Source organism: Scardinius erythrophthalmus (genome assembly GCF_964197995.2).
Source record: "Scardinius erythrophthalmus genome assembly, chromosome: 12".
NCBI classification, from domain to species: domain Eukaryota; kingdom Metazoa; phylum Chordata; class Actinopteri; order Cypriniformes; family Leuciscidae; genus Scardinius; species Scardinius erythrophthalmus.
The window spans coordinates 3,449,036-3,476,879 of NC_138232.1; the positions used below are offsets into that span (position 1 = coordinate 3,449,036).

Sequence of the window (27,844 nt, forward strand, 5' to 3'; positions counted from 1 at the left end):
AAAATTTCAGATGGCACTTATAATATTATATTATAATTATTATTATTGTATATAATTAACTTTATAAGTATTTTCTATAATTTTCATACAGGTTTCAGTGACAGATTTTCATGTGCGTGTCAGGCATGAATCATTTGAAGATTTTTTTTGTGTGTGTGCATTTGATGGCTTTCATTGTCAAAAATGGACACAGCTTAATATGACTAGAAACGACAATATTGTTCTGTTTAAAACTTGTATCTTGCATATCCCCCGTTTCACAGACAAGGCTTAATCTAGTCCCAGACTAAAATGCATGTTTGAGCTGTTTTAACTGAAAGCAACTTGCACTGACATGTCATAATTTTGTCTAAAAAATGAACATCAGTAATTTTTTTCAAAGGCACGTTTATAAAAGCTACTTAAATGTCATAATTGAACTAAGGTCTTATTCTAAGCCGTCTGTGTGTACTATAGAAACAAATCCCTCAGTAGCCTATATGAATACAAATATTGAATTAAATAGCCCATCGAAACCTACCGTCATGTCTGCATTCAAGGACTGACACACACACCACTGCAAACAAATACTGTATATTTAAAAGATCTTTATTTCCTATGATTAACTAATCGTGGATAAATCTGCATGTAGACGTTCTATCGGTTGGTTTTCACATCGGTTGTACAGGATGACAAGAATAAGCTACACGAATCGCCAGAGGAAAGGCTTTCTTTTTCTTCACTGGCCCAAGTGTTCATTTGTAGAAGGGGAATTCAAAGCATGCCAAAGCATCCACGAGAGGAGTCGACGACACGGCACGAACGGAAAAGGAAAGGAAGGCGTCAGTTCTTTGGAAGAGTCTTTACACGATGAATCGGGGAGTGTTAGGAGATGTTAGTAAGCTGAGATGTTGGCAGTATTGCATTGGGAAGGTCTTTGTGACTATATGATCCCATATAAGAATGGAAACCTGTCTGAACACAGAGAGGGAAGGAAGGGGCCAGTCGACTGGCATCCACAGTGTCCCAGGGAAGACTGGGATTTTGTTGCTTGCACTGCAGAGGAACACCAGACCCCTGCAGTTTTAATTCACGTCCACAGAAGAAACATTAAGACACTATTCTACATTGGTCCTAATGCGAACGAAGTACAACACACAGAAGCGGACAAATATTCCTAAGTAGCAGTTAGACAGTCCAAGGCTGTTCAACCAAAACAGAGAGTCGTATAAAAAAATGCAATTATTACACACAACAGACCGAACATTCAATGAAGGAACTGAAGGAGAATTCAATAAATATGAGAACATATAGAACGGCCATTATCTTTGATTATTAATTATCCATCTTGGCTTCTATATGTACTTTGATATAGACAAACAATCAGCGCCCTTCTAACATATGGAAATGTTACATTGAATAATTCTGAATCAATGTTAGGAAAATCAAGTGTAGTTATTCAGAAAATCATATGCAAACTCGTCTCAAAAATCCCAAAATTAAATGTACAAAGAAAAAAAAGTTGAGCTGGTTGTGAACTGTACACACACACTGCATAATAAAGTCATGCCATTGTACATGTGGATCACCATAATACGTCTCTTACTACGTTTTTGCAAGCAATTGTGAGAATATATGTTACTGAGAAAACATGAGGGCATCACTTTCGTACCTGCCAATACTCACACCTTGCTTATATTGTGAAGAATTACAAAACAAAACCCGTCTTTGAACAGACAGTTGCACTTCTGCGCTCTCACATCATTTTGGCTCAAATGCGTGAAGGTTATGATTATTGATTTCTGTTGAGGTGTTTGTTTTCATCCAGAAACGATGAGCTCTTGCGAGGGCCCATGCATATGGCTTCTAGTTTCAGAACGCGGTTTTACACACTGTACATTATCAGATGAACCTCGTTCAGGTCACGTTTCACACCCAAATCAAAAGAAAGAAAGAAAATGCAGCCTTTTTTACTTTTGCATTGGTATCATACAAATTAAGCACATTTCCCCATTAAATTATCATTATTTTAATGCAAAAAACACGTAGTGGCCCTTAAAAAAAAGGCTTAATTTTCTTTACGCATTTGTTTCTTCTGATTTTCTGGTGAAACGTGACCTTGACATGTTTTTCTGAGATTCACCCTAACAAGACATTCCTGTAAATTCACAAACTGAACATTTTTATTTCTTATTTTCACATCAACAGGACAGAATAAACACAGTGACAAAATACATGTTGACTGGACAATAAAAAAGAAATAAATGCAAATCAAGTCAAACTGACACCACAAGCATGAGTCTAACACTCACGTTACACACACCTCTTAGTTCAAAAGGTTTTTTTTTATTTTAAAAACTCTATATTAATATATTCTTAAACGTCTTACACCCTTTCAGGGCGATTTCATAAAATGTGCATTCAGTGCATTATATCTTTCCTCTACATTTTATTATCAAAATGACAAATGCCACACATACACAATATAATTATGCTCTATCTTTAAAACATGCTTCTATGTACATCAATTTATAGGGACATGCTGTAGAAACCGATTTGATCAATGCATATATACACAAGCATCGCTGGGGATGGAGCTGGAGTCGAGTGGATCTGGATTGCTTTATTTTATATGTGGGTGAAGTTTACCACACGCCACTAACCATTCCTTTCCACTAAACACTTTGGCATCTCAGAGAGAGGAGTTTACTGGATGAGCTCAAGGCAGTGACGTCAACCAGGTATTCAAATACGCAGAGATCGTGAAAATCTCTCCAAGGAGTGCAAATTTCATTCGTATGATCCCAGGAAACATTCACAGCCAGCTTTAGTGAACACGAAGCCTGCCAGATTTATATATGAGAGATATGAACATCTGGATTTGGCACTGTAATCGCAGCGATACAGTATATGTCTTTACACTGACTATGTGTAAACATGCTTGACTAGTGTGGAATTTAACATTAATGTACAGTATATTGCAACATCTCATGAATTATTAGCCCATGTATTCCCATTTATTAATACAGTCCTATTTAACTGCACTATTACAAAACCACAGACCTGAATCTTCTTTCTTTTGGGCACATAAACGCCAACGTGTCTGATGATTCAACTCCGACGAAAGGCCTGATTTACTATGTAAACAACTCTGTCTTACACTAGTTACTTCTCCCGGGATGCTTAACTGAACGTGATCATTGCTTTGTTAAATGTGAAAATGTGTGGATATTTGTAACATAAACTCAGCATTATTTGCACTTCCTGTTCATGAGATGAAATAAAAACCTCTTATTACATAAAATCCAAGTTAACTAGCTGAAAATGTAGAATAATGTGACATGTTGAAGGGAAACTGCAAAAACCCAAAAATATTTTTACGTTTACTGATTTAAAGTCGTTTACTGATCATTTGTGCACTTTGAATTTTGGACACAATCAGTGTATTTGACTGGGAAATTTAGGCTGCAATGTGGAAAACGCTGGGCAAAATATCATTCTTGCTGGCTACTTCTACTGCCATTTTGCTTCCATAATTTAGGTGCACATTTACATGTGCAAACGTTCTTTCTGTCACATTTTTCCATTTCTCCTGCCTCGGTTTTCGCTATGTGGCGAACATGTGATATTGTTCATCTTTTCAAGTATATTCTTTAGAGTATTCAGTGTTTTTGGTGGTCGTTATGTGAAACAAACTGGCAGCGCGCGTACGGATGAGTGTGGGGGGTCATGCAGTGCTGGGTTGGTTAGTTAGTGGGTTAGTCAGGCTGAGATGTGAGAAGTTACTTCTTGGCATTCAGGGCGGCCAGAGCGCCGTCGATATCTTCCTCTGGTTGGAGTGGATGCCACTGGGCGATTGGGCGGCGCGGGTTGGCCAACATGTCGGACCAGTGTTTCAGCGCTGTGCTTTGGGCTTTGCTGCCGATGAAGATCTTCCCAATGGCATCGTTCTTGCCGATCTTGTCGTAGTCGAAGACCGTCACCACCACGATGATTTTCTAAAGTAGAAAAACAAATCAGAAAATTATATTTTTATAATTTATATTTTATTATAAAAAATTATTATGTATAATTAAATAGTATTATATTTTAAAATATATTAAAAGTTTATGACTGTGAATTAAAGCTTACATTTTTCATATTTCAAATATTAAAACATAAAATCAAAATATACAATCAGATATTATGTCCTAAAGTATATTAAAAATATGTGAACCCAAACCCAATAAAAACAAATTTTGTGATCATCTTTTTATTTCATTTTAGCAAAAAATGTAAACTTCAATTTTGGTATATGCTAAATAACATACTTGCACATTCAGGAATATAATAATAAAAAAAAAACTATAAACAACTGAGAATTCCTGAAAAAAGTGAATAAAGTCTCACTTTTTAACTATTTCTTATTTTTTTAAATATTGAAATAGAAATTATAATATATAATGATGACATACTATAATATTTTAATATATTAAACCTTTGTGACTATTCAAATCAAATTACCTATAAACATTCTTTTAAATATTAAATTATAATTTATAATAAAATTGAATATATTAAATGTTTGTGACTATGTGAATCAAAATCTATAGACTTTTTTATTTTTTAATAATATAATATAATATAATATAATATAATATAATATAATATAATATAATATAATATAATATAATATAATATAATATAATATAATATAATATAATATAATATAATTAGGGCTGTCAAAAGATTAATCGCGATTAATCGCATCCAAAATAAAAGTTTATGTTTACATAATATATGTGTGTACTCTGTATAATTATTTTGTATATATAAATACACACACATGCATGTATATATTTAAGAAATATTTGCATACATATACTGTATATATTTATATATAAATTATATTATATATAAATATAATTTTTTTATATATAAATTACACATTTTTCTTAAATATATACAAGCATGTGTGTGTATTTATATATACAAATTTAATTATACACAGTACACACACATATATTATTTAAACACAAACTTTTATTTTGGATGCGATTAATCGCGATTAATCTTTTGACAGCCCTAATATATAATATAATATAATATAATATAATAGTTTAATATATAAAAATATAGTTTATTCTGGTAGAAACTCGGTCTAACTGCATAATCCACCTGCATTTGCTCCAGAGGGATCTCAAAGCTGAAGGATTCATTGTAGTACGGGTTCAGTGTGTTCTTCTTCACTGTAGTCTTCTTCTTCTTTAGACGCTTTCCATTCTGCAATAGCTGGATCTTCACATACGGGTCTGCCAAAGGGCAAATGTCGAGTTAATTGCATCAAATATATTAAACATTTCTTGCTGGAGTCTCAGGGAGCTGGAGACTAATATATCTCAGTTCTCACCAGACAAGCCGCCCACGTCCATCTTCTTCAGGTTCTTGGCCTCGAGGATGCAAACGGTCAGTTTTCCCGCAGTAGGAACGTAACGCAGGGAAATGCAGATGTCACCAAGCTTCTCAGGCTGTGTGGAAAAGATGAGAGATCATCTACAAATGCATTTGAGGAGACCGATTTAACGCATCTGCAACACAACTGCTTACTTTCTTTTCAAATCGTTAATTCATTAAAAATCGATGATCATAATATCAGATCATTTAAAGGGGTGGTTGAATATTTCACTTTTCTAACTTTAGTTAGTGTGTAATGTTGCTGTTTGAGCATAAACAACATCTGCAAAGTTACAATGCTCAAAGTTCAAAGGGAGATCACCAACCCTAGAATTTACATAAACCCGCCCCCAGGAACACGATTTATAGATTATCAAGACAGAATATGCTAATCATTGACTAGAAGATAACCACAGATAAGCTACATAAATTCATCAACTAATCATTCAGAAATGTTGTCTACATGTTGTCACTTCTTCTTGAGTCTCTCCATTATTGTTAAAATTAAAAGGCTAAAAGTTTTAGAAATTTTCAGTGCATGTCTTTGTGAGTGCAGCTGTTGAAGCTCCGCCCCCTGTGCCGGGAGCAGCAGCTCATTTGCATTTAAAGGAACAGTCACAAAACGGTGCGTTTTTGCTCACCCTCAAAAAGTGACAACTTTAACATGCTATATAAAAATATCTGTGGGGTATTTTGAGCTAAAACTTCACATACACACTCTGGGGACATCAGAGACTTATTTTACATCTTGTGAAAAGGGCATTATACCACCCCTTTAATACTAACCTCCTCTTTCTCAGCGTTTTCCAGGTCTCTCCACTCTTCAATCGGCTGACCCAGATCCAGAGTGTTCATGGGTAGTTTCACCTCACCGATGATGTCGTGTTTGGAGAAGCGGTCATAGTCGTACACACACATGACCAGTGTCTTCCCACCCAGCTCCTCGTACGGCATCTAATGTGGAAACCATTGAGAAGAATTGACATAAACAGATTTCAAACCGAGTGATAAATCTGAGTGTGGAACATAATGTCCTTTGAGTATTGTTATATAAAGGAGATGCAAACTGTTCTGCCACAGATAGACAGATAGATAGAAAGGTATAGAGAGAGAGATAATCAAATACATATTTTAGAATTTTTTGAGAAAATTAAATATATTCTTATAAAATGTCTAAGCCTATAAACATTTTTTAAATATTAAAATATAAAATTATAATGTATGATTAAATTGTATAATATATTATGTGAATTAGATGTGAATTAAAGCCTGCTTTTTAATTTTTTAACTATTAAAATATCAAATCATAATAAATAATCTATTATTATTATTATTATTATTATTATAAAAAACAAGCGACTTTGTGAATCCAAACCCATACACATATATAATCACAAAGTACAATATCTTAAAATATCTTAAAAATTTGTGACTATGCCAATCAAACCTATAATTTTTTTTTATATATACACATTTATAATATATAATCAAATAGTATAATATATTAAAATATATTATAAAATGTATTAAAATTTAAACAAAGCCTTTTTTTAAACATATATATATATTTATATATTTGCATTTACAGCTCATTTTTCTAATCATCTGTGAAAAATAACTACTTGTAAAAAGCTCCTCCTCAGTTGTCTTTGTTTTCTCGCTCGTACCGTTACGGCCGATCCATTTTTAGAAACACAGTCATCCGTTCTCACTGTAAGGCAGGGGCTTTAAAGATGGCCAATTGTTCCTGTCCTAGATCAGTTTTCTCAGCGTGAGAGACTGTTAGACTCTAGCGGTGACCACCAGAGGATCCGCGGCCCCTCCGGAGCTCATTACCGAAAGTAAAGCTCATTCGGGAACAGCTGGAAGCTTTAGGACCAAAACGCTGGTGTTGCAGAAAACTGCCAATGAACACTAATGACACACCAGCATCACTGAAGGCAAATCACTACTTCTGCTTTATTCCATAAATGTTAGGCCAGTTAGTTTTATTATATTATATATAGTTTTATTATATATTACTTGATTAAAGGGATACTTCACCTCTGGAAAGATGAATGTGTATTTAAAATGAGTCATTTATGTAGTAGAAATGTGAAATTATTTTAGTAAGTTGGTGCCTTCTAGACTTAGAAAAGCCAGAAAATTTATTTTCGGCTCATGTGGATGAAAGACAACAACTCCCAGAATGCACTTGCTTCGCTGCCCTAGGAGGCCACTCCCAAGCCACGCCTACCAGTAAGAGCGCACAGTTAAACAACAAGACTAGGCTACCAGTGAGTCTCCGTGACAAGTCTGCCCGGGATTTCGAGAACCCACAAAATGTCCGGGATTCAGCTTTTGCGTTCTACAGTCGCCATTCATTATGTTTACTGTGGCGAGCAGGACGAGACTGAGGGGCGCGGGAGAACGGCGCGAGGCCGGTGGCGTGATGACTGATGAGCGACGGAGGAGCGGGAATTTTCTTAGCAATGTTAAAAAGCACATCAACCGATCACTTGTTTAGCGTTCATGTAAACTTTACATTCAGATTCACCAATCGGACTGAATTCAGTTAGATTGAAACAAAAGGTGTGCATGTAAACAATGAATGGCGACTGCAGAAAGCAAAAGCTGAATCCCGGACATTTTGGACGATCTCGACAGCCGGACATGTCCGGGAAAAAGAGGATGGTAACCCCTACTACTCAGCTTTCTCCACAGAACAAGAGCCTGCTAGCTTAGCTTCCAAAAAAAGATGGCTGACACTATGTGTACATTCTGTGAGTGAGATCCCACTCTCTATGGGCGGGTTGAAAGCATGCAGGACAGCGCCTCCTACTGGCTGTAGTCTCTAGCCTGAAAAAATGATGATTTTTGCGTCATCGGAAGATTTTTTCCAGACAAAAAATGCATAAATCTCTCGTCTCAGAGGGATATGAGGGTGGAAAGCACGATAATTCGAAAACACAAAGGGTTTTCTACTAATACAAAGCTTAATGCTAAATCCTGAAGTATCCCTTTAATTAGAACATATGCTGTCTTTTAGGATGATATTACACATCAATATTTGACCAATACAATAATTGACATTACAATGAGTCGTTTAAAAGTGGTGAACAGCTTACCTTGAAGACAAAGGTTTCATTGAACACTGGGTTGAGGGTCTTTTTGTGCACCTTGGTGTCAAACTTTTTCTTCTTATCTGGTAGGATGAACACTTTAACGTAAGGATCGGATGTTCCGCCAGAGTCCATGGAAATCAAGTCGGCACACTGCAAGATTCCCACTGTCAGCTGTGGATAAAAACGCAGTGGGAAAAATAGAAGCAAGAGATTTAATACATGAAAAGAATTTCTTGTTAAATAATATAGAATCCCAAATGAGATCTCTTTAATATATCAATGAGATTAAATGAAGAGCAAATAGACATTTTCTTAAGGAATTTATAACACAATTTTCCTTTGGGATGAGCTCACTCTGAAAGGGCTGTGAAATGTCTGGCACAGGCTTTACGCATAAATTTAAATTGAATTATACACTGAAAGTATTATTCAGAAATAACTTCTATTCAGCAAGGGTGCTGATCAAAATTGGCATTAAAGAGATTTATAATGTTACAAATACTCTATTTCTATTTGACACTAATTATTTCTATTCATCAAAGAATTTTCCACAAAAATATGAAACAGCAGCACAACTGTTTTCAACATTGATAATAATCAGAAATGTTTCTTGAGCAGCAAATCATCATATTAGAATGATTTCCAAAGGATCATGTGACACTGAAGACTGGAGTAATGATGCTGAAATTCAGCTTTGATCACAGGAATAAACTACACTTTACTATATATTCACATAGAAACAGATATTTAAAATTACAATTGTTTTTACTGTATTTTTGACCAAACTTGTGTACAATAGTGTACGGTACATGTAATTTTCATGAACTCCGCTCTGCTGTTCCAGTGTAATGATACTCTAGCAATATCCAGGGACTTCATGCATATTAAAATTGATTCTGACTGCGTTAAGAAACATAATAAAAATAACAGTTCACAGTCATTAATGTTTGTTTAAACTCATTTAGGAAGTCCAGCTACAGCTGTGACTCAGCAGATCCTGGTAAACACTGTCATTAGGAGAAGATACAGCACTGCATGAGCGCAAACCTTCTCCAAGATCATCCCACGGGGAACTTTTAAAAGATGTTTTAGTTAGAGGAATAGTTCACCCCCACCAAAAAAATAAAAAGTCTCACGTCGTTCCAAACACAAGCATGCTGTTTTTTATTCTGAGCCACACAAAACCAGAAATCTTCACACAAGCTCTTTTCATAAATAACGACTGAATTAAAATTTTAGGGTGAACTATTTCTTTAATTGTTTTTGATTACTTCCTTACTTAATCATATAATTGTATCCAAATGCATCATAATATATTTTAATATGAGACTAGATGAATAACAGGCAATATGTGTCATTAACAAAGAGGATAACATTTTAATCATATTCCAGCATATAATAATTATAATAACCTTGTTATCCTGGAAGTCATAATCCAAAGAGTACTGAAGCTTTCCAAGTTTCTCCACTTCTTTTTCCTCTTCCTCTTTCTCCTCCTCTGTCAAACCAGTTTCTCCTTCTTCGTCATCATCATCCTGGTTTTTCTGTGGGGTAAATGGTGAATTGTTAAAGTAAGTTGTTATCTGGTTTGAAAGTGAGTGTGGTTCCTGTCTATAAGCATGCCACAAGCTCAGGGCCCGGTCAGTTGCAGTAAAGGTTGGAGAGATGCTTCTATCTGGCCCGTCCTGCTAGTTATCTGCCATAGCCGACTATAGGAGTAATGCTGTCATTCAGGGCTGGATGTTGCAAATGACTCGAGTTCACAATTTTAATTGGTGACACTTTTTTTCTGTTTGCTTATCTTGAGAAGCAATGTTATTTTCTAGAGCTTGACTTCCTCCATAATAAAATTACATTTTGACTGTCTATTCAAATTAGGTCTTTGGAAGTACTAGAAAACAATGAGAAGGAGCTTTTATTGATATGCATAATTCAGTGTGCAAGCATTTTCTCATCATCAGCATGATAAATTTAACAGTTCATCAGTGATACTCCGGGGAATAAGCGATGAACAGCAAATGTTTAAAGAAGAACAGACTCCTTTGTGCTATTCTGGGCATATGAAATGCTGACATGTCGTTCTTGTGTATTTCTGAACATCATCCAAACTGCAGGAAGAGAAAAAAAATCTATAATGTGTGCAGGACTCATTTTTTTGTTTACACAAATAGGTCATAATTGGCCCCAAAAATGTATTTGGACACTAAGCCACACTTCATTAGATCAAGGGTTTTAAATACATTATACCTATATCAATCTATACCTCATTTAAATGATATTTCAACATATCAAATAAAGTGCATCTTTTGATATTTTGTTATCTAATGCGATGACATTCTGACATTGTTGAGTGTGGCTGAAGTGTTTAAATATTTTTTGGGGTCACTTTATGTGAAGATGCTGCATAACAGAATTATTATGTTATAATGTGTTATGTGCATGACATTGTGAGAAATTGGGGTTTAAAAGTTTAACTTAATTTAAAAGAAAAAAATCTAAATTTTCCATTAGGACATAAGTAAACTGATTAAAGATGTTTTAATGTGCCACCAAACAAAAATTGTCACTCTCAAGTCAGTTCCTAACCATATTCATATAGCAATTAAAGGGCAAAGCAGAATATGTGCTAATTGATCATATGTTTTGAAAAAACATCATATATTTGTATTACATTAAATTGAACTGATTATATGATCATAGAACAAGAGCTTATATGATAAGCACAAAACATTTTTTTTAGATATTTTAAGGTTTACTGCTATCAGGACTTCCAGTGCAGTTAAAACAGCCATGCCCTTTAAACACATGCATTCATAGTGAGTTTCGTGGGTCGTCTCTTGCTAACTCAAAACATCTTGCCAGTATTAGTGGGTTAATAATCTCTTATTCCATTCACACCTCCTACACATTTATGTCTCTTTGTTATTGTATTATCATTCTTTTTTGGTCTACTTAAGTGGGGTTTTCATTCGCATTGTAACTTTCCTTTGTTTTTAATTGTATTCTTTTCAAGCAGCAGGTACAAAAGCCTTAAAACAAGGAAGTTACAACAACAGCCATTCCATCCAATCCCACCCACGCGGTGCTAGCACTCAGCGAAACAGCTGTGCCGTTCATCCGTACACCTACCGTAGCGCCGACGCCATGAGCGTCAAGAAATGCGGCGCATTAGACACATAGCGGGAGGAAGGAGAGCAGAGAGAGAGGGAGAGGTTGAACTCACAACACACCAAAAAACACAACGAAAGACAGTCAAGACAGTAAAACACCAAGAGAACCATTTGGAGAAATGACACTGTGATGTTTAAGACATCTGTATGAATAAAGGCTTGACACAGTTTGGCAAATGATTTAAGGATCATATCATGAAATGAGTGTCTTTTCTGTAAGCTTGTAGATGTATATTTTATCAGACCAAAAATGTCTTATTAAATTGCACTCTTAACATATTTTACATGCAGAGATACGTATGCAGAGAAAATGTGAAAATTAAAGGTGGGGATTTTGCAGTGACACTTTTTGTCAATTACATTGTTGTGCCAGTAGGTGGTGGAAATTGAATCGCATTCTTCACTACATGTATGTGACAAAAGAAGCATGTCCGAATTCACAGAACTCATAAAAGAGGAGGCTAAAAGTCCCCGGATGACCTACTACTTCCAGCGAGATTCTGAAGTGTGCATTTGATGGACACTTTACTATCCCATGAGGCCACAGGAGAGGACTTGTAAATGGAAGTAAAGCAACGCAACTGACCATGGTACGTCACATGATAATGACAACATGGCGAATATGTACATAAAACATACTTTTTAGCGGTCGCAAAGTAATTACTAACTCAACTGTTTTTATGACTGAGTCACTGAATCATTCGCTCAACTGATCCATTCAGCAACAATTTAAGTGACTGTCTTTTTGAACGACTTGTTGAATCATTTGAAAGGCAACCCTGGAACTGGTTTACATTACAAGTTGCAACCATTTTTGCTCAAAGTAACTGATAATATTGCATATAAAATGTAAGTTACTCAATATTAACGTGCTGTACTATTAAATTAAGTTCAAAACATAGGTTTGGGAGGAGCCTAAACATTCAGTCCTGTCAATCATCATTACGAGCGTACTATATAAGCAGTAGACACCACGTCATCTCCTCGCCTAGCCTGGTCCTACCAGACTCTCGTACATTTCATTTGCACAGAGAGTCTGGCCACTATCCATTGACAAACGTTAACTTCCTTGAAGGCAGGTACTCTGTTGAAGTTAAAGGGTTAGTTCACCCAAAAATGAAAATTCTGTCAGTAATTACTCTCCCTCATGTTGTTCCAACCCCGTAAGACATTCGTTCATCTTCGGAACACAAATTAAGATATTTTTGTGATATTTTTGCTTCTATGTGATTGAAACTTGCTGGCCCAGAAAAGTTATTAAAGAGATCGTTAATATAGTCCAAGTAACTCCAGTGGCTCAATCTTAAGTTTATCAAGCGACGAGAATACTTTTTGTGTGCAAAAACAAACAAAAATAACGACTTTATTCTACTATTCATTTCCTTCTCTCTGGGCCTCGAGTTAGTTTACGTAGTGTTTAAGCGTAGCGCGTCTGTGTTGCACGTCACCACGTAGGCTCACTATTGGTCGACGCTTGTCATGTGTGTGATGCGTGGTGACGTGCAACACAGACGCGCTACACTTAAACACTACGAGGCCCAGAGAGAAGGAAATGAATAGTGGAATAAAGTCGTTATTTTTGTTTGTTTTTTGCGCACAAAAGTATTCTCGTCGCTTGATAAACTTAAGATTGAGCCACTGTAGTCACTTGGACTATATTAACGATCTCTTTAATAACTTTTCTGGGCCAGCAAGTTTCAATCACATAGAAGCCTATGGAGGAGTGATCAGCTCTCAGATTTAATCAAAAATATCTTAATTTGTGTTCCGAAGATGAATGAAGGTCTTACGGGGTTGGAACAACATGAGGGAGAGTAATTAGTGACAGAATTTTCATTTTTGGGTGAACTAACCCTTTAAGAACTATTGGATCTGCCATAACCAATCGCTAACGTTTGGTCGTGACATAACCCTACAACCCAAACTAGCACACGACCTCAACATCATCGTTGAGGTCGGAGAAAACCCACGAATACACCGCAAACCCAGACGGAGTACTGAAGGAAAATGAAAATTGAGCGGAAGTACGTAGGAGGGCGAAGCCAGGCTACTCCTCCCCTTCTCCTCCAGTAAATTATCTCTATCCTTTTAATTTAATGCGCAATTCCATCATGGGGGGGTTTTAACTCGGAGCTCAAGCCGAGCCTCGGGTCCGAGCCTCCTCCAAGGACGGCAAGCCAAGTTAGTTTATTATTAACCTTTAAGGCCGAATGTGCAGGCGAACTACTGAATGTAATATTCTGTAACGTTATTTCATTATATAACTATTACATAATTAAAGACACTCATTTTGTAGAATGACCCTTAAAGCTCCTATCTTTTTATGATCAAAATCACAAGAGAAACATGTTCTGGAACATCCAGTGTACCATTTCTCTTCAAAGAAAACAAAACACTCACATTACTCACAAACACAATAAAGCAAACCATGAAGCTAATCACATAACAGACTCATAATCATAATCAGTATAACCCATACTAAAGTGGTCTGAGGCTTGTTTTCATTTCTTAATGATGCAATGCTAATTTCCGTTGATATGCCCAGTTAATACAGACTTTAATATAATCTAGTTTTAATTCTGATTGAAGTGTGCATCAGGTTTTAACTACATTATTTAATGGGGTCATGGTGGGTGCTATTGAACACCGTTACATACGTCGCCACCCTGCATGTTCTTCATGTTGAAGCCGTCCTTTCCCTTTTTGCCTTTCTTGTTCTTCTTCTTCTTACAGCAGCATTTCTTAATGATACAGAAGCAGCAGGTGAGGACGAGGAGCGCGGCCACAACAGCGATGGCGATGAGCGCCCATGGAGGCACTGCAGAGCATCATGGGAAAACAAAACAAAGAGTCATTCAGACATCAGGTGACGTGTGGAGGGTCATTCCTCGAAGGTGATATTTGACACCAGCCAAAAAAAAGATAGAGCGAGTTATGACATGAAACAATGACATGTTTTTAATTAACGTTTTACGAACTGAATTGAGATTGCATGTCGATTTGAAGGGTTATAAGAATTTTCTCTTTATCGCATTGCACTTCTAGGTTTGCTCAAAACTTTGAGGGTCGAACAATTTGGCTAGAATTTAAATCCATAAAACATCTTCAGCATAATGATGCACTAGCGTATTGATTTTCTTGATCTAGCGAGACTGTAAAACATCTCTGCAGGACTGTTAGATATTATTGTCTCAGCATGCAGTGTATCACAGAGAAGGATTTCTTTGTTCAGTAGGAAAGGTTCTGGCTACATCTGTTCTTCATTATGTGGACCTCTGTGTTCAAATGGAGGAAGGGTCCTCCTGGATCCAAACATATATGTGATGATCTAGCCAGAAACTGACCATATATGGACTTGCTATTCAAGGTATCGTATTCCTATATGATCTTATAGACCCCTTTTCAGTCAGTAAACATGGTGACGTTTTTGTGTGGGCGGAGCTTAGGTGGAGGCAGAAAGATCCCTCTGGCCGCTTCACTAACGTTGAAGTTTTGTTAGCTTGTTTTTTAACAATGACTGGAGAAAATACGATTTTATCTTAATGTGCAAGGTCACTCACTGTCCAGGACCGCGATTTACTTGCAAAAGTTAATTTTAACGGACATCTCAGATTGGCTGTCCCGTACACGCTCATTCAATGGATGGACGATCTGACAGGATTAACGTCAACGCTACCTCTGGTTGAGTGGCCTGACTTCTACACCGCCCGATAGAGAAACCGAGGGTAAAGAGAAACTGAAGGCATATGCATATTTAGATGCCTATAACTGTACTAAATGGTCACAAGACTTGTGTGGTAGCCTACGATCCGCAGTTCTGCCTAGCCAGCACCACGGCCAGACAGAAGACGACAATGTAAAGAGTGACATTACGGTGCAAATTAGAAATAAAAATTCCAGATACAGCATATTAATTTTTTAAAGGGTAACTAAACCCCTGGTCAGAGCCTGACTCCACCCACTGGCAATATTTGAAAAATGCTGGAAAAGTAGGCAGAGCCCAGTGGAGAGGGGGCGTGCATCTGAGACGTATCTCTCTGCAGGCAAGGGCGTGGTTAGCTGGTACCCTCTGACGTCAGAGTGTACCACAACTTCCAATAGGAAAATTCAACTGCAGTAGCCACTGTTCAACCTGAAGAGGGCAGCACTCAGACGTTTTTACACCATATTTAGTAAAATTAAAATACTTTAAACACAAATGTCAAAAACAATACTTGAATCAATGAACAGCACTATTAAAGCCCCAATCTTACAGATCATTAACTAAAAAAAGTTGGTTTAGGGTTTAGTTACCCTTTAACTATGTATTTGATTACACTTTCTTACCAGGTTCTTCAAAAAGTCTAGTCACAATCAATCAAAACAATGTATACAATCATAGATGATTCACAAATAATCACAATAATTTAGAAAACATTATGCGATAAAATTTCAAATTGGAGCCTGCACTCCGTCGATTCTTGCACCCAACAACACAACAAGATGACATTTAATAACAATAATAATAATTTAAGCTCCTTATTGTGTAGCCGAATCTATGCTGGTTTGTATTGGCCGCCTCCAGTTTTCCGTTTGTTTTGCCTCTGTGACGTAACTGTGACGTCGGCGCAAAAGGGGTCTATTGGCTAACCCAGTGTAACTCCCCTCATATTCTTGCTATATCTTCTGAGACAAAGATGCTAATAAACTTGAGAGATACTTATCTCCCTCAGCGCTGAGTCATTGTTCATTCAAATGCTAATAGAGACAGAGCGCAACGCGTCATAATCTGAAGACCACGCCCACCGGTGGGAAAACAATCCAACGGTCTCCATTGACTTTGCATTGCGAGAGGCAGCCTCCTTGTCATTTATGACTTATAACAAAAGACAGAAAAATGCCTAAAAGCTGCTGTGTGACAAGGTGTACAGCAAACAAGCTAAAAAACCCAGAAATAAAATTTTATAAGCTTCCGAACCGTAAAAGCCAGCCTTTAAGGAGACAAAAGTGGATACAGGCAATAAGACGTGAAGCATCAGCAAGAAGAATGGGTAAATTGTGGGATCCTGACACTCAGTATGTCTACGTGTGCAGTGAACATTTTGTCACTGGTAAGTCAAATATCCAAATGTCACTTTTATATATTATATTTATGTAAGCTAAGCTGTAGCATTTTTTACAATATCATGTCGTGTTCCAGTGGGCGTAGTTCTCAGAGTAGTTCGAGAACTAGTTGCGCTCGACAGCTTATAAAAATATATTTCTGGGTTATTTAGCTTGTTTGCTGTACACCTTGTCACACAGCAGCTTTTAGATATTGTTTTGTTTTTTGTTATAAGTCATAATTGACAAGGAGGCAGCCTCTCGCAATGCAAAGTCAATGGAGACCAATGGATTGTCCCCCCGCGGTGTGGGCGTGGTCTAAATATGCTCTGTCTCTTTTGCTAGAAGGACTGGAATGAGGCACATGGAACCTAAAATCTAACAAGGACTTACATGGGATTTTATCGATCTCATTGAGGAACTTGCTTTTGATTTCCTCAAAGACATCATTCTTGTTGACGGGCGCCTCAGATTCGGTGGAGTTGTCCGCGGGTGTGGAGACAGCGGGGGCCATCGTCATGGTGTGTGACGGGTGCGTGACACCGAGTCCCGTGGGCTCTGGGCCCACCATGGCTTCTGGTTTCTTTTTAAAGAGGTTCCACTTCATAATCTCTGGCTTGACCACTCAGGAACCCTGGAGGAGTTAAAGACACCACACACATTTAAACACAAAATACCTTGAAGTCTGGCATGCTTTTTGATCTTACGGACAATTGTGGCTTTCAGAAACATCAGAGCCTACCGTCTGTCAAATTGAATGTAGGAAGGGTGTAGTTTTCAAATGCAATTTTCACACCATATTTATTTTCATGAAAAACTTCAAACCAGAAGCTGCTTCTTGAATAAGTGAAAAGAAAACAAGGATAAGACCTATCAGAGCTGACAGTGGACGGCTCTTTTTAATAAAGAAATGGATGGCCTTGCATTTAAATAATGAAATAAAGCGTCAGAGCTTCGGGCTGTTAAAGGGTAAAGTGCAAGATAAACGACAGAACACTGCACTGCAGGACAAAACACAGGACATTTTGTCCTGGGATGCCTCAGTGCTTTTAGCACCAGTTTTCTTTAGGTTATAAAACGGCATCAAATCCAGGATTATTACTTGCATATGCTTGTATGCAAAAGAAATAAGAGAAAAGTCTGCCTCTGATTTGACTTTCCTTGCAGCATCCACCTTTAAAATGTCAGATCATTTCTGCTGTCACTGCTGATAGCTTCTCAACGCCTGGTGAATGAAAACCTGTAAAAATTATGACTTTAATGAGGGCAGCTCTGTTGGCAGGGTGTACATTTTGCTAGATAATATTTGAAATGAAATGAAACAACAAGAGGATTCTGTCGTAACAAGGAGATATAATATGTATTGAGATAAATACGTGGATGAAATGATAAATTAAGGTTTGAGAGTAGATGGCAACCAGCAAAAACCCGCAGCATGTCTAAATAACATGACCGAAAAAAAAATTAAAGACAGATTCTGATTAGTTTTACAAACTTGAAAACAAATGATTAACTTGATCATTTAATCGGTTTCCATTCTCTTCATTTTTTTTGTAAAATTTTAAATTTTAAAATACAGAAAAATATTTATAACAATTATTTAATTTAATGTAATCATATTACTAAAATAATAAATAACTAATAAATTTTTTAAGAAAAATATTTATAAATATATAAATAAATAACTAAATAAATAATTTAAAATAAAATATTATTATAACTAAATTAAAATTAAATTAAATTAAATTATTGTTTAATATTGATTTTTTTATGCAAAGAATTAAAGACCTTTTGCTTTTTTCCAGCTGAAAAATCTTCACTTTAGCAAATGGTAATTTTACAGCCCTCACTGTCAAAGAGATAAACATGGGAAAGAGAATAATAAGACCAACAAATGAGACTGCTTTTGATCAAGCAAGAGTTTGTACACAACCGAGTAGGTTTAGATGATCAATGTGCTAATAAAAAGATTTTAAAACACTTCATGGACACTAATGTATTCTGTAAGTTTTGAATGAGAAAAATGCATACTTATTATTAGTAGTTGACCATTAAGAGTTTTTCTATGATCGTTGTAGGTAAGCGATATCTAGAGATTTAGTTAGTATTAGCAATGTCAACAAATTGCCCAAATTAAACAAACTTAAGTTAATCGGAAATGCACAAAAGAAGCAAAGTGTTTATATCGATTATGTTATGTATTAAACACGGTCATTGTCGCACCATTGTCTTCTGCATCCGGGATTTCAGTGTTCTGCTCTTGTATCTGAGCTATGACCTCCCTCACCGCCACCCACCAAAAAGCAACAATAAATACTAATCAATACTAATCCAAACAAAGCCAGCTATTGACTAGCATTTGCACTCTGTTCTTCTCTGAAAGAACCAAATGGGTTTGATTTACCAAATGCACATCTCCTTGCAATCCATGCTGAATAAATCTTCAAAATGACAGCATCCAGAGCCTCTACCCCTCAATTCATGCAAAACCAATCTGCACTATTCAGGTGGCAATCACTGAAGACACCAGCGTTTGAGGAGCTGCATTGATTTTCTCGAGGAGCTGGACATCTATCCTCTGCAGAGCTCACCTGATGCACGCCATTGACATTTGTGCTCGCCTGCTTTATTGACTGACAACACCGTGTCATCATCTCTGTTCCTCAATGTGATGAGAGCGCCCTTTACACGCTCACACACTGATCATCATGAGGACGCTTCGCCAGGGCTGTGTGAGAGCTGGTGTGTATGAGGGGCTTTTCATCAGTCTGGAAGGCGTGGTCATTTTCCCAATAGGATTTTTTTTTTTTTTTTTTTTACTTCAGTAAAGTTTTGTCTTGAAATGAAAGAGCCAGCTCTGTGATGAATCACAACATATCAATTCTATTACACTTCAGTCATTTTTTTTGTGTCTTTTTAATGTAAGTGCTTTTATGTCCATGGGAAAAGCTACTTCCCAGCAACTTGGTGGATGTCACTTCAGGATTTTGGGTTCTTCAATAGAAGTTTGTCAAAAGAAAAAAATAATTTTACTCTAAAAATACATTAATTAATAGGCTGCTATTCACAGTCACAAATGTATAATATGTTCTGTCAGGACCACTATTGTCAAATATGATTGCCAATTAGCAGACAGTTTGGATTGGCGGTGTGGCTCTGTTCTGGACAGCCTAGCATGGATAAGAGCAGGAGAGCAGCAATAACCCCCCTCAGGGTAAACACAACAGAACCAACATGAATGTATTGCAGATATCATTAATTAATTTTAATGTACAACATAATTAGAGAATTGATTCAGGGGGAATCAGAATGCCAAATCCTGACTGGACAGGAGGAGCTGGGGAGGGAGGAGGGTAATTCGCTCCTGAGAAACGCGATAGCTGCTGATAATACTGAAGGAGCTTATATATGTATACAGTGATAGTGTATTCCTATAGGTAGACGTGTATCAGCTGATGAGAGCTTGACTAACGTGACCTGCCAGAACTGACGCTACGCTTAATTTTTAGGATATTGTACTATGCGATTACATATAATTTAATATTTAAGAAAATTATAAGCTTTGATTCACAGTCACAGACATTTAATATATTTTAAGATATGCTATTTAATTCGATAATTTTAGATTTTAATATTAAAACTTTGGAAAATCTTCATATGCTTCGATTCGCATTATCACAACATTTTAATATATTTTAAGATATTATACTAGTTGATTGTATATTTAAAAATAAATAAATCTGTCTGTCTCTCTATCTCTCTATCTCTCTATCTATCTATCTATCTATCTATCTATCTATCTATCTATCTATCTATCATCTATCTATCTATCTATCTATCATCTATCTATCTATCTATCTAACTAACTATCTATCTATCTATCTATCTATCTATCTATCTATCTATCTATCTATCTATCTATCTATCTATCTATCTATCTATCTATCTATCTATCTATCATCTATCTATCTATCTATCATCTATCTATCTATCTATCTAACTATCTATCTATCATCTATCTATCTATCTATCTATCTATCTATCTATCTATCTATCTATCTATCTATCTATCTATCTATCTATCTATCTATCTATCTATCTATCTATCTATCTATCTATCTATCCATCTGTCTATCTGCCTGCCTGCCTGTCTATTGATACATACATACATAACAACCAGGAAGAAGATGTACTGATAAAATATAACAGTATGAATGCACTGTAAGACACACTGTCAAATGCATGAAATGTAAAAGTGAATCTATCCTGATATGTTGGGTCTCGTTCTCATTTGGAGCTGCACATGTGAGATGTGATCTGCCTGAACTGCAGACACTAATCATTTTACAGCTCGATCTAACAGAGCAACCAAGACAATCGGACAGAACTGGGATATGCGGTCAGACGGTGCATTGGGTTTCATCCTGACTATGTGTGTCTGTGGCTGGGACACAAGCTGGATTTGGACATACATTCCTCTAGATCACATCCGACCTGGAAACAAGAGAAATTAGATTCTGCAGAGTGAGAGTTTGTTTCTGTTTGTGTGGACAAACCAGAGTAACAAATCCTGGAGGAAATCAATAACCTTAGAAACCGCATCTACCATAAGGCAAATCAAATTATAGGTAAAGCTCAAACTACAAGCAGTGATCTTTATGTGCTCTGTCATTGATATTCAGTTATTTTATGTACTTCTTAACTGCCTTAAAGACCCTGTTAGCCTTCGCATCTTCCTGAGAAACATCCTCACATAACCAAAGAGTTTCATAAACGCCTCTTCTTATGAATGGAGACAGATCGTCACATCTGCTGCACTGGCACCGCCGCTAGCATGATGCCTATCCTCACGCAACCCTGATAACATCTATTTACAGTAGTTTCTACACCCTCGGCAATGCCATCTGCACTGAAGGGCCTAGTTATTTCAAGCTCTCACCACCTTCAGACTCAATACATCTTAATAATGCTGTTTCTGGATGATCTGCAAAGGTTTCCTCCTGAGAGGAGATCTGCAACGGACAGTCATGGGAATACTGAAAAGAGCCAGATTATGGAAAAATCAATAACCAGTCAAAATAACCCAGCAAAGCAACACTAACCATCGGAAAAAAAAAGAGCCATAGCTGATCACTACCATATAGCCTAGTATGTTGTGTTTGGCCACGTAGACAAAGAAAAGATTGAGCGATTGATGTGTAAAGTTTGTTTTGTTTTTAATATGTGAAATTTAAGGGCAGATTTATCTAAAAGACGTTGAAAATTAATAAAATAAAATAATAATTTTACAGCAGTGTCTGTCCGTGAAAATATCAGAAAAGAGATGAAATATTTTAAACTTTGTCATCAAAAATATATATTTATAACAGTGTCAGTCCATGACTAGCTGTACAAAAACATAAAAAAATTGAAAAATGTGTGTACATTTTGTGCTAAAAAATAAAATAAAATAAAAAAAATGCATACAAAACAGAAATAATATAAAATCTTTACAGAAGTGTTAGTCTGTGACCAAAAAAAAGAGAGGAAGCAATTTCTGCCATAAAAGTGCTAATTATTTCACAGACAAAACTTAGAAAACAAAGCAGAAAATACGGTTTAAACATGTATCTTTCAAAGATTTAATTAGTAATAACCTGACAAACTTTGGCAAATCAAGTGATTCACACACTAAACCAGCTTGAAGCTCAGTGGAAATAATTTCAGCAGGGTAAAAACAACTTTCGCTCTGTCTCAAATATTTGTTGCTCCATTTAAACCTGTTAAAGTAATTGATTCAATTGTTTTTTGCAGGTTTGTAAGTAACTTGATCTTTAGTGCTTTCTGCATCCATGCCCCACTTCCAACTCTGAAATCATGAAGGCAAACTCTTTACAATGCAGCAGGAAAGAACGAAAACAACCCTAACCTGCAATTCCCCTCGAAAACAAACACTGACCAACATGAAAAATGTTAGCATGCTTTTCGGACGGGGTTGATCCGGAGGTGGGGTCTTGCAGAAATGGGAAAGCCCTTACCAGGCAATAGTTCAGTCCTCCCTAATGGAGCCACCCATCCAAAACGAGAGAGCAGCAGAACGCTTCACAGGCGCATCCCACGATCCCACTCGCATCCGCACAATCTGCAGTCCCTCACTGCAGTAAGAGTCTCGCTCACACACTCCTCGCTCTTTCATTACACACAAACCTCCCTTTGCCAACTTCCTCTACTTTACCTCACTGTGTTTCATAGTCGCAGTCGCTCTATCGCTACCTTTGAACTCTCTTCTTTTCTTCTGTCCTGTTTAACGTTACTATCTCTCTTCTCATTCCCTCTTCACCACTCTCTCTCTCTCTCTCTCTCTCTCTCTCTCTCATTATGGATTCTGCTCACACTCGGCCGAATGCAGTGTGCTACGCCCTGAACCGCTAGTGGAGGACAATCTCCACTGATCAATGTGTAAAATCATCCCCCCCTCAGGGACATTGTGCAGGTTTATCCTCTGAAATACCAGGGGGAAACTGTCCAGGTGTGCAGAGAAACTTCTGCTGTGAGTGGGAAGGAACGAGAGAAACGGAGAGAATAGCAAAGACAATTCCGACATCAGAACATTGCAATTTATCTCATGCAAGTCTCATGAGGCTGGTCTGTAATAAACCAGGAGATGTGCGGTTCACAACCCTAAGAGGAAAAACAAAATGAGGAAAAGTGTGGCGCAGTTAATGTCAACTATCTGGCATTTTGCAAGACAGCTTAGCATTATGCATCACATTATTATGGAAATTTTCATAAAATATTCATGGTTGCAGCTAGTCCAAAAATTTTGGGAAAGGGCAGTTGAGCATAATCAGCTATAAATGGGTTTTTTATTTTTATTTTTATAAAAAACATTATGTTTAAACTCCTGCAATACTCAAAGTGAGCTGAGAACGCTGTGTTCTGTCGTATTTTAAAGCACAAATTGGCTCATCGTGCACAAACTGTTCCTGGGTGTTTTTGATGGCTGAATGGCAGGCAAGATCTTTATTGCATGTAAAAATGTCTAACTGTCTTGCATGAAAAGAGTCCCTGATATTCTGGCCTCTAAATATGGCTCGGGTCGCTCCTTCAATGTAAGTCTAGGAGATTTGATCATGTGCTAGGGGAAAATGTATATCAGATCGCTTCAAAAGATCACACGTCTTGAGGAGTCATTCATACCTGTAAAACAATCAGTGCAGGGTGAGATACACGCCGACATTTAAAACTCAGATCCCTACATATGAGCAGTATAGCAAAGACCACTACTAATCAGATTCGGTGGCAGAAGTGTTTCCTCAGCTCATTTGAGTACACACAATGGGAAAAGGGATGAGTAAAAAAAAAATATGCATGAATATAGATGGAAATGAATGAAAGATTCATTGCCCAGTGGGCTTCTGTGCCCTGTGATCTCACACAATAGAGAGCTGACAGCACAGCAGTAGAGCTGATGTCAATACTGATTATTCAGAGAAATTAACAACAGTGGGGGCGAGCGAGCGAGAGAGAGAGAGAGAGATGTTGCAGTGTTGCTATTATTACCTATTACCTACTGATCCAGAATGCAGCAGAAAAAGTGGTCTTTAATGAGCCGAACAGACACGCGTCACTCCTCTCCTCAGAAAACTGCACTGGTTGCCAATTCCCGCTGGCATCAAATTCAAGGCACTGACGTTTGCCTTCAGAACAACCACTGGCTCTGCTCCCCTAAACTCATTACCTCAGACCTACAGTATGTGCCCAATGTTCGGCAAGTAAACGGCGCCTTGTGGTCCCATCCCAAAGAAGCACAAAATCACTTTCACGGACCTTTACCTTAATTCTTCCAACCTGGTGGAATGATCTTAACTGGTGACCTTAAGTCTTCAGCCATTTTCAAGAAACTGCACTTTTTCGTCAGCACTTGACCCATTAATACTAACACTTAGTATTATTAAAATACACTATATCTATTTAAAAAAATATATATTTTAAACTTGCTATGTGTATTGTGCTAGAATAACTCTGACCAATCACGGCACTTGCATATTTGTTGCCCTATTGTTGATTACTTCTATTGCTTTCCTCATTTGTAAGTTGCTTTGGATATAAAGTGTCTACTAAATGATTCAATGTAAATGTAATAAAAAATTATTTATAATTCAAATATCCTTAATTTAGATGCTATATATTGCCTTGGCAACTACCTCAAATAAATGAAATTACTAAAATTACTAAAACTAAAATTGAAATAAAAAAGCTTATACATAGAAATATTAACTAACAAATATGACATATTAGCACATAACAAAATTAGTCAAATTAAAATGAAAACTGATCATATAAAAATATATATATATTTTTATAATGAATACTATAATATAAATAAATACTAAAATACCACTGCTGAAGAGCAGGTTTATTAATATAATGCCAAAATATAATATCAACAGATGTGTATTTGGCAGGTCGATTAATCGCATTCGCTTGACCGATTAATAGTGTGATTAATAGATGATAGTTCCATTTAAAAATCAAATGACAGCATTATGAATGGATGATAATAAATATTTTCTCCATAAAAACAATGTTGATGTGAAATTTGAAAGAATTATAGTTAATACTGTGGATATTGAAATGTTATTAGCTGTATTGGCCACTCATTGCTCTCTAGATTTCAGTCTCGACATCAGCCATGGAAAAACCCAGATCAGCTGGGAACCAATACATGATATAGTTTAAAACGGCACATGAGACATGCACGAAATTGTAGAAATTAAACAAACACATATTTGACCTTGAGTAAAAAAACTTTCTGTTAATATACCAAGATGACAGTCTCAGATATGGCCATATATTGTCAGATCAATCAATCTGAATGATCATTCTCACAGTGTTTATGTGCAGCATATGCAGCAAATGGCTCTTCATGTCACATTTAAGTACATGTTTCTAATACACATTTTTAAAATGCCAAATATCAATATATCAGCCAATATATTGCATAATTAACATTATATTCCCACATGTAATACAACCTCAGTCTGCTGTTTTTTGGGAGATCCCCCTTGTGAATATTGAGTGTGCATGTGTAAAGTGCTGAGGTGGCACGGCGCCATACATCAACCACACGACCCGGCCAGCGCCTGCCAGATGGGGTCCGTCATCCCTGATCCAGCGCTCTGAACCCGTGCAAACTGAGCAGCACTTCTTCTACAAAACCTGATAATATACCTCGTACAGCGAAGCTGAATCACCAATTTGATGCAGCCGATATTAAATTCATAAAGATTTATTCAGACAGCAACGGTTAGTGAATTTCCTGATTAAATTGTCAGGAAATACAGTAACCCTCAATTATCACTGTAGACATTATAAAGATCATCCTGTCAGGCTTTCAAGTCCCTGATGGAAGATATGAATTTCCTGACAATAATCTAACCTACATCCAGCCCATAAAATGACCTATATAGACGACAAAACATGAATCTAGCAGCTCCAGTCCATCTAATTAACCCAAAATGTAGAAAAATGCCCCAATTTTAGCTCTAGAGAAGCGTGTGATTTCATACACTATGAATTAACAGTAAGTGTCACAGACTCTTGTGTAATCTTTAATTGTTTCCATTAAAAATAATGAGGTATGGTTATATCATATCTAATGACCACTGTCCAGTTATTTAGTCATGAAATGACTTTGCACTTTTACATTTAGACCAAAGGACACTTTTTTCACATTTTTGCAATCATCGTGGGGAAAAACTGTATATAAGTCTGTAAGAAATAATCTGTAGTATGTTACATTTTTCTGCTCTCATGGGTCACTCAACCCTAACCACATTTCCAGTTACGACCAAGACGAAAAACCTTTGTCATTGCGCCAAAAGCCTCTTTCACTGATTGTTTCATGATTTATAAGCTAAACAGAAATGGCTATCCTGAGCCGGGTAGATTTACGGCTGGTTACGGCGTTTGTGTGATGTATGCAATACTGGTCCAATCAGGCTCGAGCTGGGGAAGAATGACGGAAATACCCCAATCCAGATTGACATGTTGAATGGGACATTTCCTATTTATGCCAAGACTACTTAGGAGACAAACAATGCCTATGTTCACATTGCCAGTCCAAATCCGATTATTTGTGTATCTGATTGGAAGAGGCGTACGCCACTTCCGACGCATAAGTTGTGATTTATGAAAACAAACTTGACAGGAAAATTTGCGCACCTGCACGCAAACTCTGACCCATGTGTACGAGCGTTTTGGAGACGGAGCAGTTTGGCGACACCGGTGGTGATCTGAGGGACTGACGGCAGACCACTTTAAATCTTCATTATGAGTCCTAATCATAAATACAGTGCATGTTCACAATAACATTTTAAATAAATAAAATAATGATTTAAACTATGCTTTAGGCTACATCTGATATACACATTTAGATTAAATATGCCATTCTCATTAATGAAGTTGAGCACTTAAATTACATGAAATCATTACCAAGAAGTTACAACATTTTTTATATTATAATAAATATAAATATTTGTAGTGCTTTTGAACACTATTCCTGTGGCATGCTGTGTTTTAATGTTTTAACTAAAGCGAGGATTGCTTAGCGCATGATATGGTCTGATGAAATATTTTCGCGCAAATAATGATCAATAATGCACAATAAGGCCTATCTGTTTCCATTAAAAAAATAAAGAAATTAAAAATCCTATTGGCCAGTGGAAAAGATTGAGAAAAACTTTCTCTAAAATGTATTTTATACTATTTTGATTTATTATTAAAAAACAAGGCAAGGATAGGCTACTAAATTATTTTTAGCAATATAATGTGACGGCACATCTGTATCTCATATGTTCCAAATGTCTTGTATCGTTAAACATGTTATCACGTGGATGAATATGCATATGCAAATGATATGCACAGTAAAACTAGGTGTTGTAAGCTCCATATATGGTTATTTCGGGGAGGAGATGCATGTGCGCACAATCTTCCGCTGTCTGGGATTTATAAAGGGAATTCAGCGCAGGTTCTGGCTTATGCACGGTTTTATAAGGCTGAATATTTTTTTGCGAACGCCATTTTTGGCTTTCG

At 36.7% G+C, this 27,844-nt stretch overlaps 1 protein-coding gene across 2 annotated transcripts in view; it reads right to left on the minus strand.

Annotated features, from left to right (window-relative positions):
• Window positions 1–568: 568 nt before the first annotated feature.
• The window catches only part of syt2b (synaptotagmin IIb), a 44,382-nt gene continuing 17,106 nt past the window's right edge, over window positions 569–27,844 (minus strand). Inside the window, exons 2-9 of one of the 2 annotated variants that reach the window (XM_081380217.1) lie at window positions 17,162–17,402; window positions 14,344–14,504; window positions 9,929–10,060; window positions 8,520–8,687; window positions 6,199–6,366; window positions 5,369–5,486; window positions 5,137–5,270; window positions 569–3,977 (exon numbers count right to left, since the gene is read on the minus strand). In XM_081380217.1, coding sequence (XP_081236343.1) covers window positions 3,762–3,977; window positions 5,137–5,270; window positions 5,369–5,486; window positions 6,199–6,366; window positions 8,520–8,687; window positions 9,929–10,060; window positions 14,344–14,504; window positions 17,162–17,375 — 1,311 coding nt within the window. In that variant the 5' untranslated portion in view covers window positions 17,376–17,402 and the 3' untranslated portion in view covers window positions 569–3,761. The remainder of the gene's footprint in view (window positions 3,978–5,136; window positions 5,271–5,368; window positions 5,487–6,198; window positions 6,367–8,519; window positions 8,688–9,928; window positions 10,061–14,343; window positions 14,505–17,161; window positions 17,403–27,844) is intronic. The other variant, XM_081380218.1, reaches the window with a different exon arrangement.